This window comes from Microtus pennsylvanicus, chromosome 12 (assembly GCF_037038515.1).
Source record: "Microtus pennsylvanicus isolate mMicPen1 chromosome 12, mMicPen1.hap1, whole genome shotgun sequence".
Lineage (NCBI taxonomy): Eukaryota > Metazoa > Chordata > Mammalia > Rodentia > Cricetidae > Microtus > Microtus pennsylvanicus.
The window spans coordinates 54,177,724-54,203,454 of NC_134590.1; the positions used below are offsets into that span (position 1 = coordinate 54,177,724).

Sequence of the window (25,731 nt, forward strand, 5' to 3'; positions counted from 1 at the left end):
TTTTTTCCTGAAAAGGTTAATTCCTGCAATTTTCAAAACATTCTCATCAGCTGTTTCTTTTACACCCATCTCTTTGGTACCAGATCAGTGCACGCCTAGGACCACAACTTTCATTTCCCACCGGTAGCTTGAAGGCACACTTGCCCTCTCTGCAGGACACCCAGTGTCTTCTTGAAGGCTCTTTGCACCTTGAATTGTTTGTTTATCTGGAGGGGCTTATTTGTTTCCAAAGGATCACCCTTTGTTAAAGGTCAATGAAGAAGAGTAGCATCTGGCTGGAGAGTCTGGAGGCAGGCGTGCTAATGACACCCTGTGAATAGAAACTGGGGCTTGGTGCTAAACAGCCTACAGTGGATAGGGCAGTCCCTCGCTTGCAGCTCCAGTACTGAAAGCAATTATCTGACCCCACATGTCAGCAGTGCTGGCTGACAACTCTTTCTCCAGTGCGGCTTACCCGTAGCATGACCAGTTCTGCTTCCAGCATCGAGAGTGGTTAGACCTCGGCCCCAGGCTGCAGTGCCCACATCACTTCAGGTCTCCCAAGTCCCTAGGTCACAACATCCTTTTTTCTCATGTTAGAATGCTTTCTATGGTATCAAGCATCTGTTTGGCTGATCTGGCTCAGCATGGGCCACCCAGGTAGTCACTGAGGTCCTGATGATGCCCATCAGCCCAGAGGCCAGTCTCTGGTTCTCCTGTCTCCTCAGGAGGTTCCTGACATCCTTTGCATACTTCCTCAGCATGTGTCAAGGACTACATAAGTCCTTGGAAATTTGGGGAGTAATAATTATGTCACAGACAATTCTGTGATGTCTCAATTTCCTCAAGTATCTGGGCGTACAACATAGTCAAGATAGTTGCTTGAAGGAATCTTTATTAAAACAAGATCATATCCAATGACACTAGGGGATTAGTAGGCAGAGGAATGGCGGAGAAGCCCTCTTGATTTAAAAAATGTGTCCCAGTTTTCTGAGCATTCTGATCTATTTACTGTTTTCTCATGTCCTGTGATGCTACTAACTGTATTGTATTTTTTCCCAGGGTGCCAAGTCCTAAAATGTTCAAGAATCAGGCTAGAGTTGGCTTAAGAAGGGTCTTTTACTGTTTCTAGAACTTTGCTGTTGCAACCACAGCTCCTAGACTTCCATACTTTGGGCCCTAAACCGACACATAGTGTAAGTACACGGAAGAATCCACACTTCCTGATTTCTGTTAAGCTGGGAAGTTGAGTTGAACACCTTTAGGTGGGGATACATGTGAGGTCCATGTGAGTTACACACACACCTCTGACTCAGATCCTGATGATACTATTGGAAACCATGGCAGATTTTGAGGAACTGGCCAGCAGGCACAGAGCTGGGCTAAAAGGCACCTGTCAGTTTTTATCTGTTTGTTTTCTAGATAGACATTTGGGCAGAAGGCAAAGTATTAACTACCTATCTCTGTGTAGCAGTATGCTCCCTTGGGCTTGAATTCCAAAAGGAGTATCCTTGAGAGGGTTTCTCAAAGGAAGAGGAAAATATAGGCACTGTTATATGTTACCCATCCAGGAGTAGATAGTCATGGAGCCCTAGACAGCTTCGTGTGGGTAGGCAGAGCTAGCTAGTGGACTTCTAGATTCATAATATCTAGCTGTAAGCTATTAACTCTCTGTGCTATAATTCCTCTCTTTCATTTGAGACTTCAACAAAATCTTCCCAGCATCGTCCCATCTGTGAGTTGGGAGAATTACAGAAAGTGTTTGGACCATGGTCAAGGAAGGGCAATTTCAAGCATCGGAGTGCATGCGCGTGTGAAGATGACTGAAATCCTCACGGGCAAGCTGGTTCCTAAATAATATAAATGTGGTGGTGGCGGCATGAGATTTCACCCTCGTTTGTTGAGTTTCTATCTCTCCATCGATAACCTGGGTTATCTTAGCATGGCATCGCGGGTTCACTCATTCATTCTTCAGGATACTGGTGTAGCCACACCATGGGAGTGCTCTCCTAACTCAAGCCTGCTCTAATGCTGGGAAGGAGTTACATCGGAAAGCAGGCTTCCTTCTCCACCCCTCTTGTTTGTACCAAGTACACCGCAGTTGCCACGTTATTTGTCTTCCCCCAGGCTCTCATGACTCGGGCAATTTCCTGGCGTAGCGTTGAACGCTCCATGAAAATACTGGATGGTGAAGAAACAAATCAATTCATGATAAAAAAATAAATCCTCATTAGGCCCTTATTTGAGAATATAATACCATGACTGAAAGTCTGAAAAATAATATGCACTTAGGTGTGTTGACCTGGAGAGATATGAAGGTTATCGCTAGTAGGAGGGGTCCCTGGAACAAGTGTGGGGTCTTTAGCAGATGGTAGCATTTGAGATAACACTGCTCTAGCTTCAAGACTAAGATCTTCTATTTGATAATGTAATGAAAAAATAGTTTTTTAAATTTTTGAATTAAAGTTTATCTGTGCACCTGCCAGTCCTCCCACCTGACGTTTATTTCGTACTTGGTCTGTGTCAGATAGGATGTAAAGTATTGGAGATTTAAAGGGGACTCAGATAAAACCTGGTTTACCGTCGAGCGATCATGTTTTGTGGTAAGTCACTCTGAAATTGTGATGCTGTCACTATTGATTATTTCTTAATTGTAGTAATTTCAGGGAAAGTGCCTTTTAGACGTGTGCCAGGCGGTGGGAGAGAAGAACCAAATGTAAGTCAGAAGACCTTGACTCCAGTCCCTTGTGAGAGACTGTCGGTTAACACCCCGCCCACGGTCTGGTGTAGGCAGAGAAAGATGAGCTACAGAGTTTATGGAATCTAAGAAACCGCCTTCTGCAGTCATGTAGTTACCCTTACCAGCCACTAGAGGACAGCACGTTAAAAAGTAAACCAGCCACATTCTATTCCCCTCAAAGTAAACCTTGAAGTGAAAGCAAAATAACCGTTTTTTTTTTTTAAATTCCTTTTAGGTTAGAAAGAAACATTCCCAAAGAAACAGAGATATCGTTTTTTAAAATATATATACATATATATGTATATGTGTGTATGTATGTATGTATATATGTGTGTGTGTATATGCCCTGTACACCTAAATGCCAGAATAGAACATCAGATCCTATTACAGATGGTTGTGAGCCACCATGTGGTTGCTGAGGATTGAACTCAGGACCTCTGGAAGAGCATCCGTGCTCTTAACCACTGAGCCATCTCTTCAGCCCGAAACGGGGTTATCTTTGACATGGTGGAGCCTTAGATTTGACTTCTTTCTACTCCTTTTGCTGGCCAGGTGCTCTTGTAGAGTGCTCACTGTGGTTGACTCCAGTCTCCATGTGAAAGCCAAACAGAAGGTACAGTCCTTGCCGCTGGGGGACTTAGACTGTCTTTACATCTGATGCATTTACATCTGGGTGACGGAGTGGAGACGGATTGAAAATGACTCCCATAGAGCCAATTTCTAACTTCTTTTGCCCATCACTGAGAGTCAATGGGTAACTGGTATTCAGAAGAGCCGTTTTCTCATTAGATGCAATGTAAAACCCATCATTCCTCCCTCACCTGGGATGCTACCACTTAAAAAAACCAAGGATCTAGGGGGCTTGAGAGATGGCTCAGTTGTTGAGAGTGCCTGATATTCCTCCAGAGGACCAGAATTTGGTTCCAAGCATCCATAATGGGATCCTTACAACTCCAGATCCAAGGGAGTAACTCCAGCAACAACCTCTGTGGGCAACTTCACACACATGGAATTCACACACACACACAGCACACACACAGCACACAAACATAGAGCACACACACATAGAGCACACACACAGCACACACACAGCACACACACATAGAGCACACACACATAGAGCACACACACAGCACACACACAGCACACACACATAGAGCACACACACATAGAGCACACACACAGCACACACACACAGCACACACACATAGAGCACACACACAGCACACACACAGAGCACACAGCACACAAATACACGCAGTACACAAACACATACATGAGCGCACATACAGCACATGCACACAAACACACAGCACACAAATACACACAGTACGACAGCACATACATGCACACACACAGAGCACACAGCACACAAATACACACAGTACGACAGCACATACATGCACACACACAACATTAACTCTCCCAAACAGTGCAGGCTGCAATATTTAAGAAATCCTAGCTGAGATGTTCTGTATAGCTCTGGGGCTCTACATATGCATACATACATACAACATACACACACATATATGAATTTGGTGTGAAAGATTAAGTGATTTTTATTTTTTAGAAGAAACTTTTAGCAGTTGCCTCCAGGTCTAGGTCCCGTTTGCCCTCATCTAGCTTCCGAGAGGACAAAGGTCTCCTTCCCCTCAGGTCAAGCTCATAGCCCACAGGATACACCGCCCTTGCAGGTGACTCTTTAAACATAGCTCATTCTAAACAGCAACCCGAAACCAAGTGATGCTGGACTCTTGCTCCTTTGCCAATGGCAGAGAGGACTCCGACTCTCTCCATTGGAAGGAGCCATTGAAAGGCAGAGTCACTGGCAACTTAGAGTCAGAACCTGGAGTGGAATTTCTTTATTATTATTATTGGTGTGTATGTGTGCTGTGTTTGTGTGTGTGTTGTGTTGTGCTATGTTTGTGTGTGTGCTGTGTTTGTGTGTATGTATGTTATACTGTGTGTGCTGTGTTTGTGTGTGCTGTGTTGTACTGTGTGTGTGCTGTGTTTGTGTGAATATGCTGTGCTGTGTTTGTGTGTATGTATTGTGTTGTGTGTATGTATGTGTTGTGTTTGTGTGTGTGTGCTGTGTTTATGTGTATGTATGTTGTACTGTGTGTGTGTTGTGTTTGTGTGTGTGTGCTGTGCTGTGTTGTGTTTGTGTGTGTGCTGTGTTGTGTGTGTGTTAGCCCAGTCCCCACTGGCTGCTTTTTGGGGTAAACATCAGTCACCACTGGCTCTCCTAACACAAGTATTTCCTGAGCCTCCTAAATAAACTACTTACACGCTGATCCTTGCCTCAAGCTCTGGGTTTAGGAGAAATTAGTGAAAATGGTCACTTTAACATACATCAACACATTTGGTCCTTGGAAGGAGTAACTGTGAAATTTTGAGCCTACAACTGTGATGTCTGCCCAGTGAGTTCACATATGAAAAGACAGTCACATCCTGTTCACCCTTAGTTAAAGAATGTGAGTACCTTGTCCAAAAGTCACACGATGATGGCTGAAATTTCATCTATGTTTCTACGCAGTTCCTCCTGCGTCCTTCTAAGCCCGCTAACTTTGGCAGCCTGAAAACTCTCTTGGGGCTGGGGACACAGCTCAGTGGGCAAACGACTTGCCGCACAATCACAAGAACGAGAGTTGAATTCCTAGAACCTGTGTAAACGCGAGGTGTGACACTGCCTGCCTGTGTCCCCAGAGCTTGGGAAGGGAGCACCGGGGACAAGTGGGTCCCAGAGATTCGCTGGCCAGCCAGCCTAGCCGAAAACGAGAGGTCTAGGCTCAGTGGGAAACTCTATCTCAAAAGGTAAGGTGGTGAGAAATTGAGGAAGAAACCCGTGTCAACCCACAGACTCCACCTCCACACCGGCATGGACAGGTTTACCTGCACCATGGAACCAACACTCATCACACATAGTTTTTTATGTAAAATTATGACTTCTTATTAGATGTTATATGCACCGAGCTCCCGCAGGGTGCCTGTATTCCCATTTTATCTTTGCAGGTGAGATCTAGGAGAATACCGTGATTAGATTAGGCAAAGAATAATACTGGACACCCAGGAAAATAATTGGAGGTAACGTAAGCTGAATGATTACCGTTGTGGAATCTGAAATCCACAATGAGTTTCCTGAGTTTTTGTTGGGAATCCTAAGGGGAGCTGGGTGGGCAGTGACTTCCTGTACCTGAATCTTGATGTACAAATGCATATTCCATGGGTCCTGAGCATCTCTCACTCCGGCCATCTTATTATTTGGCAGTAGTCTGACCCCCAAGAGTGCTCTGGAGCTACACCTCTGGTTTTGAACACAGTAAAACCTGGATGTTTTCTAGAAAGCCTTTGCAATTCCCTCTGATCGTCCCGGCGTGATTTCCTCATCAACAGCTGAGGTGCTGTGGGGCTGGGTGGGGCTAGATCAGACAGCCTTTACTCGTCCAGTTCAGCCACAGAGCACAAAGAGTCTTGAGAAAGACGTTGGTAACCTCCATTCAGCTAAACTTCCCTCCCCCTGTAGAGTTTATGGTTTTTCTGCCCCTACAGCTCTCAGAGCTCTTTTCCTGGGATTTTGATGAGACTGGGCAGGCTTTTATTTTTAGAAATTCTACCATCCCCACGATGGCAGTGGAGCGCAGCCACAGACTCTCTCTTCCTGCTGTGGCTCGTAAACCCTTTGCCATCTGACAAACGCATTGGTTCTGAGTTCTGAGTGACTTCATGCTATGGCTAACCCGCTGGGTTTATGGTTCCGGACCAATAAAAAGAAAAAAAAAAAGAATAAGATGATGCCAACTCAAGGCTAATTTTCTTTTCCGTTCAAGTTAGAGTGGGATAATTTTAAAAAGACACTTACAAGCGCAAATTTTGTGGCCTTCTTCTTTCTTTGAAGAATCCCCTGGGGGTAGAAATCCAGATATGTCACCAGGAAGTTTTAAGGTGATGTCATTTCACACTTTAAGGCACGGTTTAAGGAGTTTGTTTTCTTCTCCTCCTCAGAGCGTTTCCTCTGCAGTTCTTTGGAAGTAAAAGAGCTTGCAATTACCTTTCGTCCCAGCAATTTATGCAAAAGTATTATATAAGAGAAATGAAGCGGTTTTATTATAATACATTGAAAATAAAGGTCGGAAGGCAGAAATAGAGCTTTTGGATTACTTACTTTCATACAGGCTTTCTCTATGTGCATAAGCTTATTTTAGCATGGGATAATTACGGAATATATCACCCAGTAGCCATTGCTCTGTTAACGTTTCACGATCACCCGTGGTGCTGATGCTTTTCCATTCTCCTTTTAGCGCCTGTCCTCCAATGGAGGATTCACAGTGCATTTAATACTTGTTCTATCATCAGACACACAGGCTGTTTCTCACATTTTCATTTGACAGGTTTTGCTGTTGTAAGACTTCGCAATTAAACCATTGCAAATATTAATGACGTTTTTGGGGGTAAGTTCTTAGAAACAGGAAGCTTTGCAGTTTGTGTATTTTAGACAAAAATAATCTGTCTGTAGTGACAAGGAATTGGGGTGAAAGCAGTTTTCTTGTTGCTGCTTAGACAGTTTCAGGGTGGGTCTCTTCTACTGGAGAACTGATGCCCAACCGTGTGAATATGCCTATAAAAATGCCACTTAGGAGTGGGTTACAGGCTAACAGGAAGACCGTGGGTACCCAGCGGTCATCATCATCATCATCATCATGTCAGCATTGTGGAGAATCGATTCTTAACTGGGGGCGGTTTCTTACCACTCAGGGACATTTGGCAATGTGTGGAGACACTGCTGATTGTTATGACTAAGGAGATGCTCTGCCATCTCTATGGGTAGAAACTGGAGGCTGTTGCTAGGTGTCCTATGATGTGCAGAATATCCCCTCACAACAGCAATGATCTATCGCAGAACCATCAGTGCCAAGGTTGAGAAACTCCAACACAGGGAAAAGAACATGTCCTTAGCATGGCAATGAAAATTTCCTAAGGTTTTTCTTCCCAAATGATACTTCACTTCTATAATACTCTTGATGTGTCTTGGATCTGATCGTCAAATGCCATCGGGTGCACTCTGTAGAAAGAACATTCCTATCTGCTCCTTTCTTCCGTCAGGAATAAATCTGAGAAGAACATACAAATGTATGCTTGCTCTAGATGGGGCTGTCTTGTGAGAGAATTCGAAATACGTGTGTTTTTACAGCTATAATGATAAAAATGTCACTAAACACTTTTCTAGATGCTCCTTGGCAGAGCTAGATGACAACTCCAAGGGTCTACACAGGGATTAGGGCCCAGTCTTGGTTCTTTGCATAGAAAAAAAAGAGGTGTTAGGTTGATTCCCCTAGAGTTTTCAGAGCAGTGTGGTCTGGCCACACTGAGGGTTTTAGTCATGAAGGAGCCATTCCCAAAGGCAAAAGATCTGCATTCTGGCCAAGCAGAGGATATTCAAGCTTACTATGGTCAAAAAACAGGAGTGAGGTTGAACGATTCCCCCCAAGAATCATGACATGCCTGTGAAACTACAGTAAAGCAGAGCACTGGGGAGGTGGAGGTGGCAAGTGTGCGGGCTGGTGACAGCACCGGAGCATGCAGGCCAATGGTCAGGAGTTAGAACCTCGGTCACTAAGGTCTGGCAGAGGGCACATTGTTGAGCCTTGGATTTCCTGTCTCTGACGGATGAGGAAGGTCATATATGTGCACTGGAAAGCTACAATTCTCCCTCCACTTCAGTGATTCTCGATCTTCTTAATGCTGCTACCCCTTAATACAGTTCCTCAAGTTGGGGTGACCTCAAACCATTTGGTGTGGGAGGTCCTTCTGTCTATGTGTTGCTTTTATTGGTTAATGAATAAAGAAGCTGCCTTGGCCTGTTGATAGGGCAGAACTTAGGTAGGCGGGGAAGATGGGACTGAATGCTGGTAGGAAGAAGGCAGAGTCAGAGAGATGCCATGGAGCTACCAGAGACAGACACAGAAACTTGCCGGTAAGCCACAACCACATGGTGATACACAGATTAGTAGAAATGGGTTAAATTAAGATGGAAGAGTTAGCCAATAAAAACCTAGAGCTAATGGGCCAAAACAGTGATTTAATGGATACAGTTTCTGTGTGATTATTTCAGGGCTAAGTAGCTAGAACAAACAAGTGCCCCCCTACAACTATTCATCTATTTTTGTTGCTACCTCATAACTAATTTTGATAACATAAATATTTTATATGCAGGATATCTGACATGCCGCCCCTGTGAAAAGGTCGCTTGACCTACATGTTGAGAACCTCTGGTCTACTGCTTGTTGCTGCTGTGACTTTAAAACAGGCCTTACAGAGGGGATACTGGCAAAGTTTTCTGTCTCCATAAGAGCTGTAACTCAACATGCTCATACAAATTCCTGGTAAGTAGAGCTGAATTGCTTTTGGGGCTTGAGGGCTGCTGATTGCATACTATGGGAAGCCTTGGGCAACAGTGGAAGGGGTGTCTGCTCACTGCAGGGCATTTTAGGAACTTTGGAGTTGGGAGTGACCTAATTGTGATGGATGTCCATTCACTCTAACTCACTCTCCTGACTTCTCTGCCCATTCTCTGCCTCTCACAGCTCTACAGTGTTGAGGAGGCACATTTCTGTGGACCATGTCACTCAGAATCCTTTGTCTCCTGGAGTTGTTGAGTTGATCAATAGGGACACAAGCGAGAGATGGGGAACAGAAGAAGAGATGGAAAGATTCTTGCTCCCAGTTTCTGTGTGGTTGTTGTATACCTCCTGTGGCATGGTCCCTCTTCCAAATATTCAATGTTTTGCATGCTCAGCTCAGTGATACTTTTGTCTTTCAGTCCCTTCCAGGCTTCTGAAGTGCCTTGTATTGCTTAGGCTGAAACCTCAAGGTCGTTACCTGATTCTTTTCACTCGGCCTTCACCTTTGAATACAATTCTCTCTTTCAAGACTCCATAGAGAAATACTTCAGACTGAGCCCTGCAGCTTCCTGCTTGGTATCCAATTAACATGTTCAGAAGTCAGAGATGTTGGGATGCAGCCTCAAGAAACGTTGACCTCATGCATTCTCAGGCACCAGCTGCCTAATGTGTCCTTGTCATTTTCCCTCTTTTAATGATGGATGTGGGTGTGGTACTCAGTTTTCTCTAGGAGTTAGGACATATGTCACTAACATCTCCCCCCTCATAAAATGAGGTATATATTACAAACACCCAGTATGACACCATCTACAAAGGGTACATTCAGTAAGTGGTTACAGTTGCTATCTGTAGGCAGTTGTTTGCTTTCTCTGGCCAGCCAGCATGGTAGTTCCTGAGCTAGGCTGGTTCTTCAGTGCTGGTGTTATGTTCTCCAAGGAACAAACTGGATTTACTGGTCCTTCTGATTCTATAAAGAGATTTTTAAAAATACTCTTCTTAATTCTTTGGGAATCACCTCCCAGTCCCTCCATATCCTCCCCTCATCCCTTCATCATCTTCTCCCAAAGAACCCCCCAAATCAATTAAAAATAAACAAAACAAACAACAAACAAATGAAACCCTACCTTGCTCCTCTATTTTTTCAACACCTCTTAATTCATCTTAGTGACATATGGCATACCCTCTGTCCAATCAGCCCCACCCAAAAAATGTTCACTGCTATGAGTTATTGGTTTGGTTCAAGGCCTCAGGCACACCATCATTGGACCCTCACCAAAACTTCTCTCGGATAGCCTGCTGCTGCCCCGAGTCATGGGGAACCTGCAGCTCTCATTCTATAGGACCCGTCCCTTCAGGTGCTTCAGCGGGCCACAGACGGGTTAGATGTTAGGGTGAGCTAACCCAAGGCCTAGGATGTGGGTCTGGGTGGTAGCTGAACTGGTCAGTCTGAGCCTCTGGGATCACCCACCTCAGGCGAGGGGCAGAACCAGCTATCTTAGGCCCTTGCCAGCTTTCCCATACCTGTGGTGAGGGCTGGGGCCACCTCTCCTTGAGTACTGGGGAGCAGCTCTCCCTTGGGGGCAGGGCCAGCTCTCCTCCTGCAGTCCAGTGAGAGGCAGGGCCAGATCCAGAGCCAGTGAGGGGGTGGTACTGGTTCTGCATGGCCTTCAGATTTCAACATACATGGTTGTTATGACCCCCTGTGGCAACATGGGCCGTGGACATCACTGCAGACCTCAGCTGTAGCAGGAACACAGATCCAGACATGACCCTTGGCCCTCATTCAGCTCTGACCTAGACATTAGCATGGCCCTGGTGGCAGTATAGGCCACCCAAATCAGTGTGGCCCTGGTGGCAGCAAGGCCCTGAGACACCAACATGGTCTCAGGTGACTGTTCAGACTCTTGGCATCACACAGCTCTTGGTGGTAACAGGAGCCATGGACAGCAGCTCAGACCCTGTTTACTGCTTGGCCATGAACCCAGACACAGTCCGAGGCAGCAGTAGGGGCCCAGATGACAACATGACCCCATGTGGTAGTGCAGGCCATCCAGATCGGCATGACCTCGGCAGTAGCATGGCCCTTAGACACCTCCATGGTCACAGGATATGCCCTAGATCCTGGGCATCTGTAGGCTATGGCAACATCTGTGCCTGTCTGTGCTAAGGACTATGTGCAGGTCCCCGCTCCTACCCCAGACAGGGGCCATGTTGATGTCCATGGCCTGCGGTGTCATCAAAGGCCACATGATTCCCTGGGCTTACTCTGCACATATGATTTATTCCACATATTTCTGATCCTCTCAGTCCCCTTGTTTCTCCATTTGAACAATGAAGGCATAGTTGCTGTCAGGACTGTCTTAGTCCAATGGGGCTTCTATAACAAAGACCCCAAACTAAGTACCTATTAACAACCAGATTTATTTCTTACACATCTGAAGCCAGCGATGTCCAAGGTCAGTTGCTGACAGATCCAATGTCTGTTGAGCGCTCATTACATTCTAGAATGAGGAAGTATATAAAGTAGCAATGTGTCTTGATACGTTCTCATTACAAGGTATCCTTACCAAGAATGATAGGAATGAGCCTTGGATTGTTTTTAGAAACAAGCCAGTCTTCTCCTTCTTTACAAAAATATCCACAGATGTAGAAAAATGATGCCCAAGAGTTTTTTTAAGGACTAAAAGACAAAAGTATTTCCTGAAAGTTTTTTTTTATTTTATCATTTTAATATGAAATCTGCTTTTCATTTCCCCCAGCGGATGTCTAACCCTCATCATCACCCTGCTGATAATTTAAAAATAAATTCATCTTGGGCAGAAGACCAATGAAGGAAAACTACTTTAAAAATCTACTTGAAATAGATTCTGTAATGAAGAACCACTTAAAAGACAAGGTTGAAAAAATGCTTCGCTAGGGTGGGACTATGCTCAGCGGGTAGAATGCTTGCTGGGCATACACGAAGCCCTGGGTTTATCCCCTGTGCCACCTGCGCTGGGCAGGGTGCTGCATGCTATAATTGCAACACTTGGGAAGTAGTGGCTCAGGTGTTCAACTTTATCTTCAGCTGTTTAACAAGACCTTGCTTAAAGCTGCATCAGTAGACCACAGCCAGATTAAAGTTTTAACTATATAACAACCTGTGGGTCAAGACAGTCTGCATAGTTTCTCCATTTCAATTTCTCCATCAGGTTCATCTGCTATCAAGTAGGCTATGTTTTACCGCCTATTTCTGTATAAGTACTGCACGCTGATTATGACACTGGAGCATCCTCCCTGCCTATTTCTGTTGGCTGGTTTGTACACTCTATTTCCTGGGTTTCTAGCAGTGGCTGTTATCTATGGACCACTGACGACTATCTCATTCTTCTTCTTCTTCTTCCTCTTCCTCCTCCTCCTCCTCCTCCTCTTCTTCTTCTTCTTCCTCTTCCTCCTCCTCCTCCTCCTCCTCTTCTTCTTCTTCTTCTTCTTCTTCTTCTTCTTCTTCTTCTTCTTCTTCTTCTTCTTCTTCTTCTTCTTCTTCTTCTTCTTCTTCTTCCTCTTCCTCCTCCTCCTCCTCCTCCTCTTCTTCTTCTTCTTCTTCTTCTTCTTCTTCCTCTTCCTCCTCCTCCTCCTCCTCCTCCTCCTCCTCCTCCTCCTCCTCCTCCTCCTCCTCCTCCTCCTCCTCCTCCTCCTCTTCTTCTTCTTCTTCTTCTTCTTCTTCTTCTTCTTCTTCTTCTTCTTCTTCTTCTTCTTCCTCTTCTTCTTCTTGTCTATTCTTGATGCTGTTAGCTCTTGGGCCTATGAATTAATTCAGGAGAGGAAGAAGTAGACAGATTTCAGGAGGCAGAATACAATGGACTCAAGGTAGGAGGAGAAAACTGACTTCATACACACAGGTCATGTGATCATCACGTCACCTTTGATGAAGCTAGTGCCCCACTTTGATACCTCTTCCATAAATACAGTACCCATCCTGGGACTGATCCACTGATTTCTCTTCCTGACCTCAGTTCTCATTTTATCCATCCACATTGCTACAAGTCTGTGTGATTATTCCCCATGTGGGCCACTCCAAATCCTTTTGTCATTTAAGATCTGCTGGGTAAAAATTTCTTCCGCTCTCTTCTATCACCTCAGAACTTGGAAATAAACATGGAACACTTCACATATTTTAGCATGCCCGTGTCCAGAGCACAGGGACTTGTGCATGGGTGTGTGGATGTGCATGCAATGTCTTCTCTTCTTAGGAATCTGATGCTTGAGATGAGACTACGTTCACCTTGGGGTTCTCTCATTGTCACAGACTCTAGTATGGTGCTTCATGTATAGCGATTAAAATACCTAATGAGCAGGGAGAAGGATGCATGGAAAACATAGGGAGGGAAAGCAAAGAGTATATCATTACTGTAGACCTAAGGAGTGTTACACAAGACAGAACAAGGGCTGAGACTGAGCCCGGAATCTCAGCGGACAGCAAGTGCCAACAAGGAAGTGAGAGGCTTGGAAGACTACCAGTTTGTTCTGACACTCAGCCTCCCTCCTCCCTGTCCATTCTCCACTCTGGCTCATTCATAAGTCTGGGGACGTGTGTGTTTGCTGCATTCTAAACCTGGGTAGTCTGAAGAAACCCATTTTGTACTTAGGTTAAAGCATTGGGTTAATGCCTATTTCTCTCCGATCATTACTCCCCTTTCCCTTCTCAGGCTTCCCCCATTTCTCACCCATTCTCAACTGAAATAACAATGACATGTCAGGTGGGACAAGGAGAGTGCAGAGGCTGATCCTTTCTTTCCTCTGCATTAGTTGTACCCAGAGAAACATACCATATTTCTATTTAGAGTCTTCCTGTGTGTGACGTCTCTCCCAGCCTCAGAAGTCATTGGGTCCTGTGCATCCCTAGCATTGAATCAGTCCGTTTGCTATGGTGCTCATAACATACAACAGTGGCAGAGTGCTCACCACACGCTAGCCTGCCGGAAATAAGGCAGTAACTGTCCCTGATCCCTCGGGTCTGATCAGCACTCAGTGTCTGTTCTGAACTTAATGTCCCCTCCACACAGTCTCAATAAAGAGCTGCCGAGGGCTGCCTTGATAATAGTCAGTAAAGTTCATGCTTTGTAAGCCTGAGGGCCTGAGTTTGAGCCCTCAGAACCCATGTAAAAAGAAGCCAGGTGTGGTGGCATGTGCTTGTAATCCTTGAGCTGGAGAGATGAGAACAGAGAGTCTTTGGGGCTCACTAACCAGCCAGGCTACCCAGATTAAGTGGGCTCCAGGTTCAGTGAACTCTCTGGCTCAAAGAAAAAGTGGAAGGTGACTGAGGAATGACAGCTGATGTTGTCTTATGGCTTATACACACATGCATGCATGTGCACGCGTGCGTGCGCACACACACATATACACACACTCACATGCACGTGCACACACACGCATGCATGCACACACAGAGTTGGTGAGTGTACATACAAAATCATAAAGGAATAAAGAGATTTATCACTCCATTTTAATTTGTTAGAAAATTCTTAGCATCTCTTACTTTTCTTTGACTCTTAAGAATTGTCAAAGAATTCGTCTATAATGTTATGGTTATCCTGAATAACGAACAAAATTTTACGAGTTTTATGAATGTTTAATGAGGCAGTGTCACTACCAGCTGGTTGGATCGCCAAGGGCATTCAAATTTGTTAGTATTATCTTTAATTTCTTAAATATTTGTCATCATTACTTTCAAGGGGTTCATGTCTGGGGTTATTTTATATCGTTCATTTTGTTGTGATTTCAGCTGGTCGGTGGTTTGTCTTAGTTTGATAAATTCTGCCGGAGCTGTCTGTAAAAGGAGTTTTTGAATCCTTTTGTCCCTTGCTCCACCTTCCAGCACCCCCAGATTAACTCAAAATGTAAGCCACTGTGGTATTCATGTTACTACAGTCAGGTCTGTAGTCCGGGTCACAGTTCATCATCTTCTGATAAAGAATCTAGGTAATCTGTGTCAACGTAGAGGAGAAATCCAGAGAATAAGCTGTCTGCCCAGCCTGGGTCTGAGAAGAGGCCGTTCTGGTCATTGAAGAAGATCTCCAGCCAGACCTCATCTTCTGGCTGCAGGTAGATGACTGTGGACCCTGAAGCCACGTCATGGTTCCCTGTGTTGGCATCAAAGGTCCTTATTCGGTACTGCCCATTGTGAACCAGCCCAATTGCCAGATGCTTATTGGCCAAAGTGATATCGTAAGAAAAGTAATAGATCCCTGGGAAAGCACAAATGAACTTCCCCGTGGCAGGGTTGTAGTGTTCCCCCTCATTGAAGAGGACCTTGTTAAATATGATGGGGAGCCTTTCTTCTGGGTAGCTGGTTGTGATGCCAACCGAAAAGGCCGATTTAAGCACAATGCTTCCGCATCTGCATACTCCAGGCAGCCCTGGGTCCCCTTGATCTCCTCGGTCTCCCTTTGGCCCAGGAGGCCCTGCTGGGCCGACTTCTCCTTTCTCACCCTCTGGTCCCATGGGTCCTTTCTTCCCAGTCTCTCCTTGGTCTCCTTTTTCACCAGCAAGGCCCAGAGGTCCAGTTTTACCTTTTAGACCTTTAAAAACAGTTAATAGATAAATCAATAGTTCTTCTAGAGAGTCACAAACAACATGCCTACATGCCCTAATCATATCTTTTCGGCTAACTATCAATAGCTTCCTGCTAATTAAAAAGCCTTTTTAAAAAAAAATCACTGATCCCAGAAGAAACTGAAGAAACAAAAACTTATGGCATGGGAATAAATTCGACATGAAATAAATGCAGATAAAAGTAAAAAAAAAATCACTGATATACTAAAAATGAAAATAGAAAAACTTCACATAGATTTTTCTCCAGTATTTGAGATGCCAACTAGACTCTGATTAATTAAACTAATAAGCTATTATTTTGAAGACAAATCACCTGGTGCTTATTAGCCATATTCAGGCACTTGTCACTATGAAAAGACTTCAGGAAGCTTGCTGGTATTTTTCCCAGAGTGAGTACCGAGAGGAGACAGAACCAGATGCTTTGGAGACATCTTAGTCTTTGTCTTATTCTATCCCTATTAGTGTTAATAATAGAATAATTAATCAAAATCAAATTCGCTATTTATCATCTATTTAAATGTTTTATTTTCATGCATTAACTTATTTAAATCTCATAACAACTTAAAAACCAAGAATTATTAGCTTCATTGCAGATGAAGAAACTGAATCAGGAGAACAGAGCTACTGAGTGATGGAGCTGTGATCTCCACAGCTGCCTGTCCAACTCTGGAGCCTGAACACCCGTCCTCTAGGGAAATGCATTGTGTTGATCCTGTAAACCTTAAGTAAACCTGGAACGTCGGGGCACCATGTGCTACTATAACTAAAAAATGTTGACTGCTTTCACCACTCTACAGTCCTGCTTTTTCAGGAGGAAACTGAGTCCTGAGGAGGCCAAGGGACTTGACGATGTATCAGGGTTAGGAGGACCCGAAGCTTTCCCAGCCTCACGGTGTCTTTCTCCCCTCGGTCTAAATGCCTCTTACCTTGCCGCTGGCTCTGCCTCTTAATGTCTCACTTTCGACTTGTCTCCTAACCTCTCTGGGTCCCCTTACATATAGAAAAAACAATGGATGTGAAAGAATTCCAACCAAGTCTAAGCCACTGTATAGGATTATTTTCTGCATGTCCAAAGCTTTACATCTGCAGGCTAACTACAGGGAAAAAATGATCTGGATTAAAAGCCATCAGCAAAAGTGACTTTTTTCTTTTATAAAACAGTAATAATTAGTATAATAAAAGGTTTTAATTCTGCAATCAAACTCATGTCATAAATAATACTGAGACAATAGTATTTCTACCCAAAGTATCCAAACTGTTGGTCTCCAGTTGTATATTTTTTTGTCATTCAGGAAACTACTGTTAAAACATGCTTTCGCTTGTAGCCATGACTTTTTCTCGGGGACTCTTATTGAGCTATGCCATTTATCTTGCTGGTACGTTGATATCAATTATTGGAGTGCTGTATATACTTCAGGTTAAATGTGATAACTCGATTCTTTTTCCCTGTTAATTGACAAAATGAACAAAGGCCTATCTTGGTAATGTAAAGTTTAGGAGAATTAAAGCCTTACCCTGAAAATGTCAAGCACAGTGCTTTAATCCTCATGAAAAGGCTGTTTAACAATTCATGATGCAGGGAGGTTATTGTCAACAAACGTCCCCGCTATTGGTGAGACAAAATCAGCACTCTTATCCACTACAGTTGTGTCCCCTTAATGCAGACGGTCCGGTTAAGTTAAAACTCTACTGGATGAAGCAGAACACAGCTGACAGGAGTTTCTGAGCTCCTACACTGCTTGGTTCTCTGGGGGTAGAAATGGAACATAAACTTTCTTTTGTTGTTCTTGAGTCAAAGACTACAAAGTCTGAAATTTGTATTCGGGTTTCAACAGTAGCTTAAATTAACCTTCACCATTGTTCCTCAATACAATAATACAATCATTTGTGTGTCAGTAAAAATTTTAATCATAGGATTTTGTTACAAACTCAAATCATGCTGCTTATAAGATTTCAGGTTAGTTCCTCCCTTTCTGGCTTCAAGGGCTCCATTTGTAATACAGAGACATTAGATATAAGTCTACGCCAACTCAGTGGGCAGCAAGTCAACAGTGACTCAGCATGTCTGAGATAGAATCCATTTCAGCCGTGGGCTGGGTAGTGAATCTGATGAAGGGGTAAGGTCCTCCTGGCTTAGAGCCTGTGGTGGGATTCTCCGCTGTATGCTGTGAACACCAATGGTTAAGAAAGAAACTATCTTGGCCTTGGATAGGGCAAAAGGGTAGAGCTAGGCAGGGAAAACTAAACTGAATGCTGGGAAGAAGGCAGAGTTAGGAGAAGCCATGGAGCAGCCACCAGAGAAAGACATGTTGAAACTTTGCCAGTAAGCCACTGCCACGTGGTGATGCACAGATTAATAGAAATGGGTTAAATAAATATATAAGAGATAGCCAATAATAAGAGAGAACTAATAGGCCAATCAGTAATTTAATTAATATAGTTTTTGTGTGATTATTTAAGGAATCTGGGTGGCCAGGAAATAAACAAGCAGCCTTCCTACTACAAGAACCCACTTCAGCTGTGGACGGGGCAGTGAATCTGAAGAAGGAGTAAGATCCTCCTGGCTTAGGCTTCCCATTTGCATTTACTGAAATGTATTATAAATATGAGGAATTCTTTACAACCCCAGTGCTTAAATTTTCTATTGTAATACATATTTAATACCCCAAATTGTCAGCTATACTAGTCATGGAGTATATATAATAATAAAAATAATATATAGGACCTCTTTTTTTATCTGGAGAATTTTCCCATCTACTAGGAGATTATACTCTCAGGAGAATAAATCATTATGCATTAAGGATTAAACTCTGTGGATGTATTGAAGCTTGACCATATAGTTTCTTTTCAGTTCTTCCTCAAAGAGAAAAATCTACTTAGATTTTCTCTTTAGAATTATTTTATCCTTCCTTTCATCCACGCATCTTCTGTCTAGTCTTCCTTTCTTCCTTCCTTCCTTCCTTCCTTCCTTCCTTCCTTCCTTCCTTCCTTCCTTCCTTCCTTCCTTTCATATGTGATAGTGGCTCAGTGTGATCGACTTATGCATACTAAAATCTTTATAATAAACTGGAATGAAAAGAGCTTCTTGAGGGCTTGACAGATGGCTCCACCATTACAGATTAGACTCACAACCAAAAAATATAACAACAACACTTTGTGGGATAGTTCTAGAAATATTTGAATGAGCATGCATTTGGATTTAATTGAATGTGATTAATATATTATGATGATTGCTACAGAGCAGTGAGATATGTTTTAGCAGAGAATTTATAATTTGGTGTAATAATCTTTTCATTTCTAGTTTAGGGTAACAGAGTTGGAAGAAGAATACAATTAGTTTTGCTTGGACTTGGTGAGGTGAAGGCAATGTGGTATCCAAGGAGGGTACAGGAATGAAAAGACCTGGTGCTGTCACTGGAGAGGAAGCACTGGGCAGCACTTCCCAGGCTTTAACCCATTTGCCAGCCACTTTCCAAATGTGGTTTCTGAGTAATGTCTGCATCCTTTCACAATGACAGGTCTGTCTTTCCTCTCTGAGCCATGTTTAGACTTAGGTGTGTCTGTTGGATTTACATAATCTTCAGTTGGAAAAGTCTCTTTGTTTTTTGAATCCCAATAGTTTCATTTGTAGCATTATTTTATTGTATGTTATGGTTACTGCAGATTAGAATGGTGGATGTTAACATAAACAAGTTCCCAACACATGGTCAGTATCTGGAGCTACTACAAAGCTGTACTTAGATGGTCCTTTCCCTTCGCTCCCTGATAAATGCGGGTGTTCCCAGTGACTAGAACAGGTTCTCAAGCAGCTGTGTCCCCGGGGCCAGCGTGCAATGTCTAAAGCAGTGGTTCTCTGTAGTGAGATTTTGTTTGTGATCTAACAAGTAAAGCTTGCCTGAAGATCAGAGGGCAGAACTAAGCCCCTAGAGGCCAGGGAGTTGTGACACACACCTTTAAATACCAGGACTCGGGAGAGAGAGGCAGAGGAATCTCTGTTAGTTCAAGCCCATTCTGGGCTACATGCAATTGAATCTGTCTAGAAGAGAAACAGCTCACACAAAGGTGATCCCAGTACTTGGGATCACACACCTTTAATCTCAGAACTAGGGAGGTGGAGACAGGAATGATATGACTGTGTGGAGAAAGGAATATAAGGCAGGAGGAGACAGGAGCTCGGTGTAGTCTGAGGTTTTGGTGGAGATGCAGTCTGAGGCAGTAGTCTGGAGATGCAGTCTAAGGATGTAGACAGAGGATGCAGTCTGAGGAAAGGATTGCACCTTTGGTCTGAGCATTGGTAGAGGTAAGAACTCTCTAGCGGCTGGCTGCTCTGCTTCTCTGATCTTCTGCCTTAACCCCTATACCTCACTGTGAGTTTTTATTAAGGACAATTAGAATTGGTGCTATGGTTCTTGACCTACCTAATGCTGCAACCCTTTTTTAATACAGTTCCTCACATTGTGGTGACCCTCAGCCATAAAATTATTTTTGTTGCTATTCCATAATTAAAAATTTTGCCACTGTTATGAATCATAATGCAAATATCTGATATGCATGATATCTGATATTAGACCCCCGTGAAAGGGTCGTTTGATTTCCAAAGCAGTTGCAATGCACAGGATGAGAACCAATGGTCTAGAGCCATGTGTGGTTGCTACAGCTGGGAAAGGTGTGCCACTGATATCCGGCGACACGCTGTCAAACACCATACCTAATACTTCACCCTACCATGACAACTATGCAGCACTACATGGCGTTAGTGTGGAGTCTGAAAACTAGTCTCCACAAATGAGAGTTGGTAGCTAGAGGCACACAAAAATGTATCTGAGCAAACAGTGCACAGATACGTAGAGGGATGAATAGACTGATGTATGCAGGACTATCCCTAACCTCATAGAGCTAAAACTGTAGCATTTGAGGACATTAAATCCTATCTGAAATAGCAGTGGAACTACCTTATGGTTATATTAATCATTTTTGTTTACTCTGTGACTTTGAGTGGCCACAGACTTATCTTTGGCCTGTGGATCACAATTTAATAAGTAACAATATGTGACATTTACAAGTACTTAGCACAAGCAGTTATTCTACAGGACATTCTGTATATATGACTACCCTTAAACTTCGCAATGGCCCTTACTGTTGCCAACTTTCAAACGAGGCTCAAAGACGCTATTTGACTGAGGATGCTAAGTAAAGTAACTGAAAGAGCCAAGATTTGAGTCTGTTTTTCTGGTGCCAACGCTTGTGTGATAAACCACTACTTTCTTCCAGACACAGCAAGCTTCAAGGGTCGGTCATAGAGAACAATAATCTGTATGCCATAGAATTGTAAGAATATTTGTAATCGTGGCTCAGGAATAATTTATAGTCACATGAGCTGCCTTATAGACAGTTGCCTTGGAACAACTACGTTTAACCTCCAAATTCAAAGTTTACCTGACATTGAATCTTTACATAAGGTTCTTTATTATTGAACAATGATCACACATCTGACAGCTCTGCATGTGTTCTGCATGGAGCATTTGGAAATGACACTTAGCCAATAATCCGGATATATACTGTGGCCCTATCTCTCGGAACCCCAGTAAATCAGGTGTGGCGATCGGGTAGAGGCGTGTTTCTTAGATCTATGCATTTTTTTCCCTTCTTGTCTTTTGTCTCACTTGCACACGAAGGAGAACATTTTCAAAGATGGATTTCAAATTCCTGCCTCTTGTGGAGTTAACACAGCCTCTGGAGAATTTCAGTTTGGTTTTCTCTGAAGGACTGGGGGGTCGGGCAAGCTTCCCGGGCCGACTTATCTGTAAGACGGGAAGCCTGAAGATGACTGAGGACGAGAGGACAAGTGTACTCCCGCGCAGAGCGATGCGACAGGACAGGAGGGAGAGTGTGCGTGAGGGAAGGCTGGCTATGTGACACCGCTGTCCTTCTAGCTGTCTGCATGCAAGAATAGAGAAGAGCTTGAGGAATACTTGTTTAGAACATTAGCTCTGAGCAGGGTGGGAAACTGAGTTTCTGAATCCCAATTCTTTCTCGGCTTTGGCCCATCTCTTTGTCTACTAAAACCTCCACGCTTCTAGCTGTTGTCCGGCCATCGGGCATCAGTTGTTGGGAGTCCAGCTCCAGCAGTCATGCACAGTGCATGCCCATCTGTGTCCCTCTCCTGCAGTGACTTTAGCAGTTTCCACAGAGAAGAAGCAACAAAGGGAGGAGTCTGAGGAAGGGTGGAGGGGGTGTTTGCAGAACCTCATGGTTCCTTACCTGCCGTGCCCTTTTCTCCTTTCTCTCCTTTCCTGCCATCTCTACCATCCCTTCCAGGAAGGCCGATGCGACCATGGGGCCCAGGGGAGCCATTTGCTCCAGGAGGGCCTGGGGGACCCGGTAAGCCGGGAATGCTGCAGATGTACCTTGGAGAGTAGCTCTCTCCCTTGGCCTGATTGCCCCGAGGTTGTCCACTCGCACAGATGGCAAGACTTGTCACGTAGAGCAGGACAATCATTTTGGGCTCTAGAAGAGAAGGACAGACATCAGTGCACTCTCCGGGGAGGGGCCTTGGCACAACAGAGTTGGTGTGAACTGAAGACTGGGCATGTGCACCAGCCTCCTCCAAATCTGATTTTCCTAGCGTCTAGAACCCTGCTTTTTCTCTCAAGATGTAAAGATCTGTCAATTTGTTATTGACACAGAATCCTCAGTGCCTAATACGGAGATTGATAGAGATGAAGGACGAAAACATTCTAAACGTGCCTCTTTGCTGCATTTATTATGCAAGAATGCATGGATTTAGCGCAAAGACCTTTGCTTTTGGTGCTATGAAGCACTCAAAGCACTCAAAATGACTCAGATAAACGCCAGCACTGCTGCCACTACTCAGAGACAACTAATTGTTCTTTATTGTTTAGTATATACATATCTCCAGTCTTCCTGTGGGCGTCTGTGCTGTGGAGCAAAGTGACATTGTGCCAATCCTGTGATTCAGGACTTTGTTTTTCACTTAACATTGATGTAAGCTCTCAGAGGACCAATTATCTGTAGCATTAATTTTATTCTTTCTCTCTCCTCTCTTGCATGTATAGACGTGGCTTGCAGAGCTGCGCCAACGTACACGCGCTGGGAATAATCCTCCTCATCTTTGCATGCATCCGTCAGGTTCTTAGGATTCATGGGAGAAAAGAAACAGTTTCGGAAAAACCACGTTTTCACTTGTTAATCATGTGTAATGCCAATTAGTGGTAATTACAGCACTGTGCAGGTCCTGGGGGAGTCTGACACGTTAATTTAAAATCCTCAGGATATGATGCCTCTGTGTCCCATAAGCTGTTAGCACTAGGGGTCAATTAAAGAGCTGGGTGAACTTAAACTGTGCATAGCGCCACGTGCACCGTGGAAAGCAGATCCAGGTCTCTTTGCATCTAACCCAATAGGACTTGACGTCTTGCTCCACAGAGCCTGGATGCAGAGTGTAACGGGGGATTTATTAGTATGACATTCTGGTGTGCAGGCTAAACACGTGGTGTGGGGTGGTGACATAAGCTGGGGAGACCTGATTTTTCAGACTATGCCATCCTTAGGGATGAGCAGTTTCTTCAATGAGAGAATGCACACACGTGTTTCTGTGGGTTGTGAACATGAAGAGTCTTTGGATGGCTGGGCCTGTGTTTTCATACAGAATCTTCATAGTGCTTGATCTGGATAATTCTCTCGGAAGGAGGATAATAATAAAATATGGGAAAAGTGATCAGATGTTATTTTTGACTGCCACCCCAGGAAATTTAAAAGGCACACTACTTTTACGGTACCCATGGGGAGAATGCAACCTCTTGGAATTATACCCAAAATTTTTGCCCCACCGCAGGATTAATAACCTAAGAAATATGTATGAGATTTTGGAATAATCTCGTCTTAGAGATCTTATCACAAAAAATGTTTAAGCAATGTTTTCAGTGTTACTAGACCCTCCTATCAAAGGATGAAAACGCATTTGCCGTGTTCTATGGACTGGACCTGCCATACACTATTATATCAGTCTGTGTTCTGCTACATAATGAAATACCTGAGGCAAGAGCTTCACAAGGGAAAGAGGTTTATTTAGTTAGTGTAACACCCGATTTTGTGTTACACCCTCGGTACAGTTCGCCCGCCACTGTACCAAACGCTAGTCGAGCAAGGGCCTGGAGATTGAAAAGAACACACAGAGAGACCAGGGTCATTCTAAAGGAGATCAGCCGAATGCCGCCCATTTATTCAGCATTGGGGGAGTCCTTATCTACCTAACTGCAGTACAAGGATCTCCGCCCAGGCAGGTGGGAAATTACCATATTAACAATGGAGTAAATGCCCTGCAGCTAACCACCAGGTAGGGTAGGGAGAGCACAGAAACACACAGGAAGCTTAGTTAGCTGATCATAAACTGTCCCGCGAATGCACCCCAGGAATAAGGGAGACCAGGGCCCTACAAGTTAGCAGTCTGGAGGCTGAAACTCCAAAGACCAAAAATGCCAAATGGTCAATGTGAGTGCATCTTACTGTGGCATGTAGTATCAAGGTAGGAGAGATAGGGGGACAGGAAGCAGGACAAAGGAGAGTACCTATTTCGTGACTTTGCTCTGGGCTCCACCCCTTAGATTTCCCATTGCCTCTCAAAACCACCACAGTGGGATCAAGCCTCTAACATGGGAATCATTGTGTTAAATCACACCCCAAACAGAACAAGTTCCTAGTGTTCCACTAGGATCAAACCACTGATCCTAGTGTTCAAATGGGATTACGTTACTTTCTGACATTCCCTGGAGTTCTGACAGCAATATGAGCCCTTCGGGAGACTTCATGAAGAGGGACTGGAAAGATGCTAAGAGCCAAGGGACCTGGAGGGCTGCTGCAAAAGAGTTTCAGCTGGATGTGGCAGGGATGCTGCTTCCATAAACTCCCAACACCTATAGTTGCCTGCCAAGACCTCCATAACAGCACACCAAACAACATCCCAGTGTGGGTGGGATAAGGTTCACAGTATCCCCTGCTCCCCTCAGTGGAGAAGCTATGACTCCCCATGGAGAAAATCAGTTTTCTGAAGATACAGGCCCCATGTTGTCTAAACTCTGATGTTCAGCCCTAAACTCCTGTATGTACAGACACACTAATACACACACACACACACACACGCACACACACACACATATTTTTCTATCTCTATATAATATTCAATTATCTCTATATGAGAGAGGGGGGAGAGAGAAAACATGAATTGGAAAATGAGATGTGGAGGTCATGGCAGGATTTGGAATGGCTATGATCAAAATGTATTGTACTTGTGCAAAATTTTCTTTTAGAAAAACAAGATATGAACTGTTTTGAAGAAAACACAGATAAAAAATAATAGAAGGAGCATTTTATGCACAATTTTTGGTATCATTAAAACTGGATGCACTGATTAAAGTATCAGTTCCTCTTTGTAGAACACACTTGAGGAGGCTCAGGAGGAGGAGGCTCAGGAGGAGGAGGCTCTGGAGGAGGAGGCTCTGGAGGAGGAGGCTCAGGAGGAGGAGGCTCAGGAGGAGGAGGCTCAGGAGGAGGGTTTAAGCCATATGCATACAGAGTACCAATGACTTAAGACTGAGGTCAAGAGGTATTTCTGAGAAAGACTTGAGAATATTGGGAGAAAAAGAGCTTTGGGAAGTCCGGACACCGGTGGTGGTGTGAAAGTCCTCATGGGAATGCTATGAAAAAGGAATGGGCTGGGATCTGGTTAGTGGTAGACAAAGGTAGCAGGTCATTTGGAATGTGCTTGGAAGTTTGACATGGGTGCTATAAACAAAACCCAGATCTTCCGAAAGAGCAGCAAGTACGCTTAAGCAATGAGCCACCTCTCCAGCTCCTGTTTTTACACACATTTAAAAATTTGTATTAATAAGACCTTTTCTAAAGTCTAATTTATTATGCTTAGAATATTTCCCACACTTCCAGATACTAAATATAACTTTATATTTACTTCAATTCTCACATTTTGTCTTATCACCTATGAAGAAT

General features: G+C 43.9%; 1 protein-coding gene across 3 annotated transcripts in view; it reads right to left on the reverse strand.

The window, feature by feature from the left end:
- Positions 1-14,598: 14,598 nt before the first annotated feature.
- C1qtnf7 (C1q and TNF related 7) overlaps positions 14,599-25,731 on the reverse strand; it is a 96,826-nt gene continuing 85,693 nt past the window's right edge. For all 3 annotated transcript variants that reach the window (XM_075943052.1, XM_075943054.1, XM_075943055.1), the window contains exons 2-3: positions 21,970-22,215; positions 14,599-15,674 (exon numbers count right to left, since the gene is read on the reverse strand). In XM_075943052.1, coding sequence (XP_075799167.1) covers positions 15,043-15,674; positions 21,970-22,215 — 878 coding nt within the window. In that variant the 3' untranslated portion in view covers positions 14,599-15,042. The remainder of the gene's footprint in view (positions 15,675-21,969; positions 22,216-25,731) is intronic.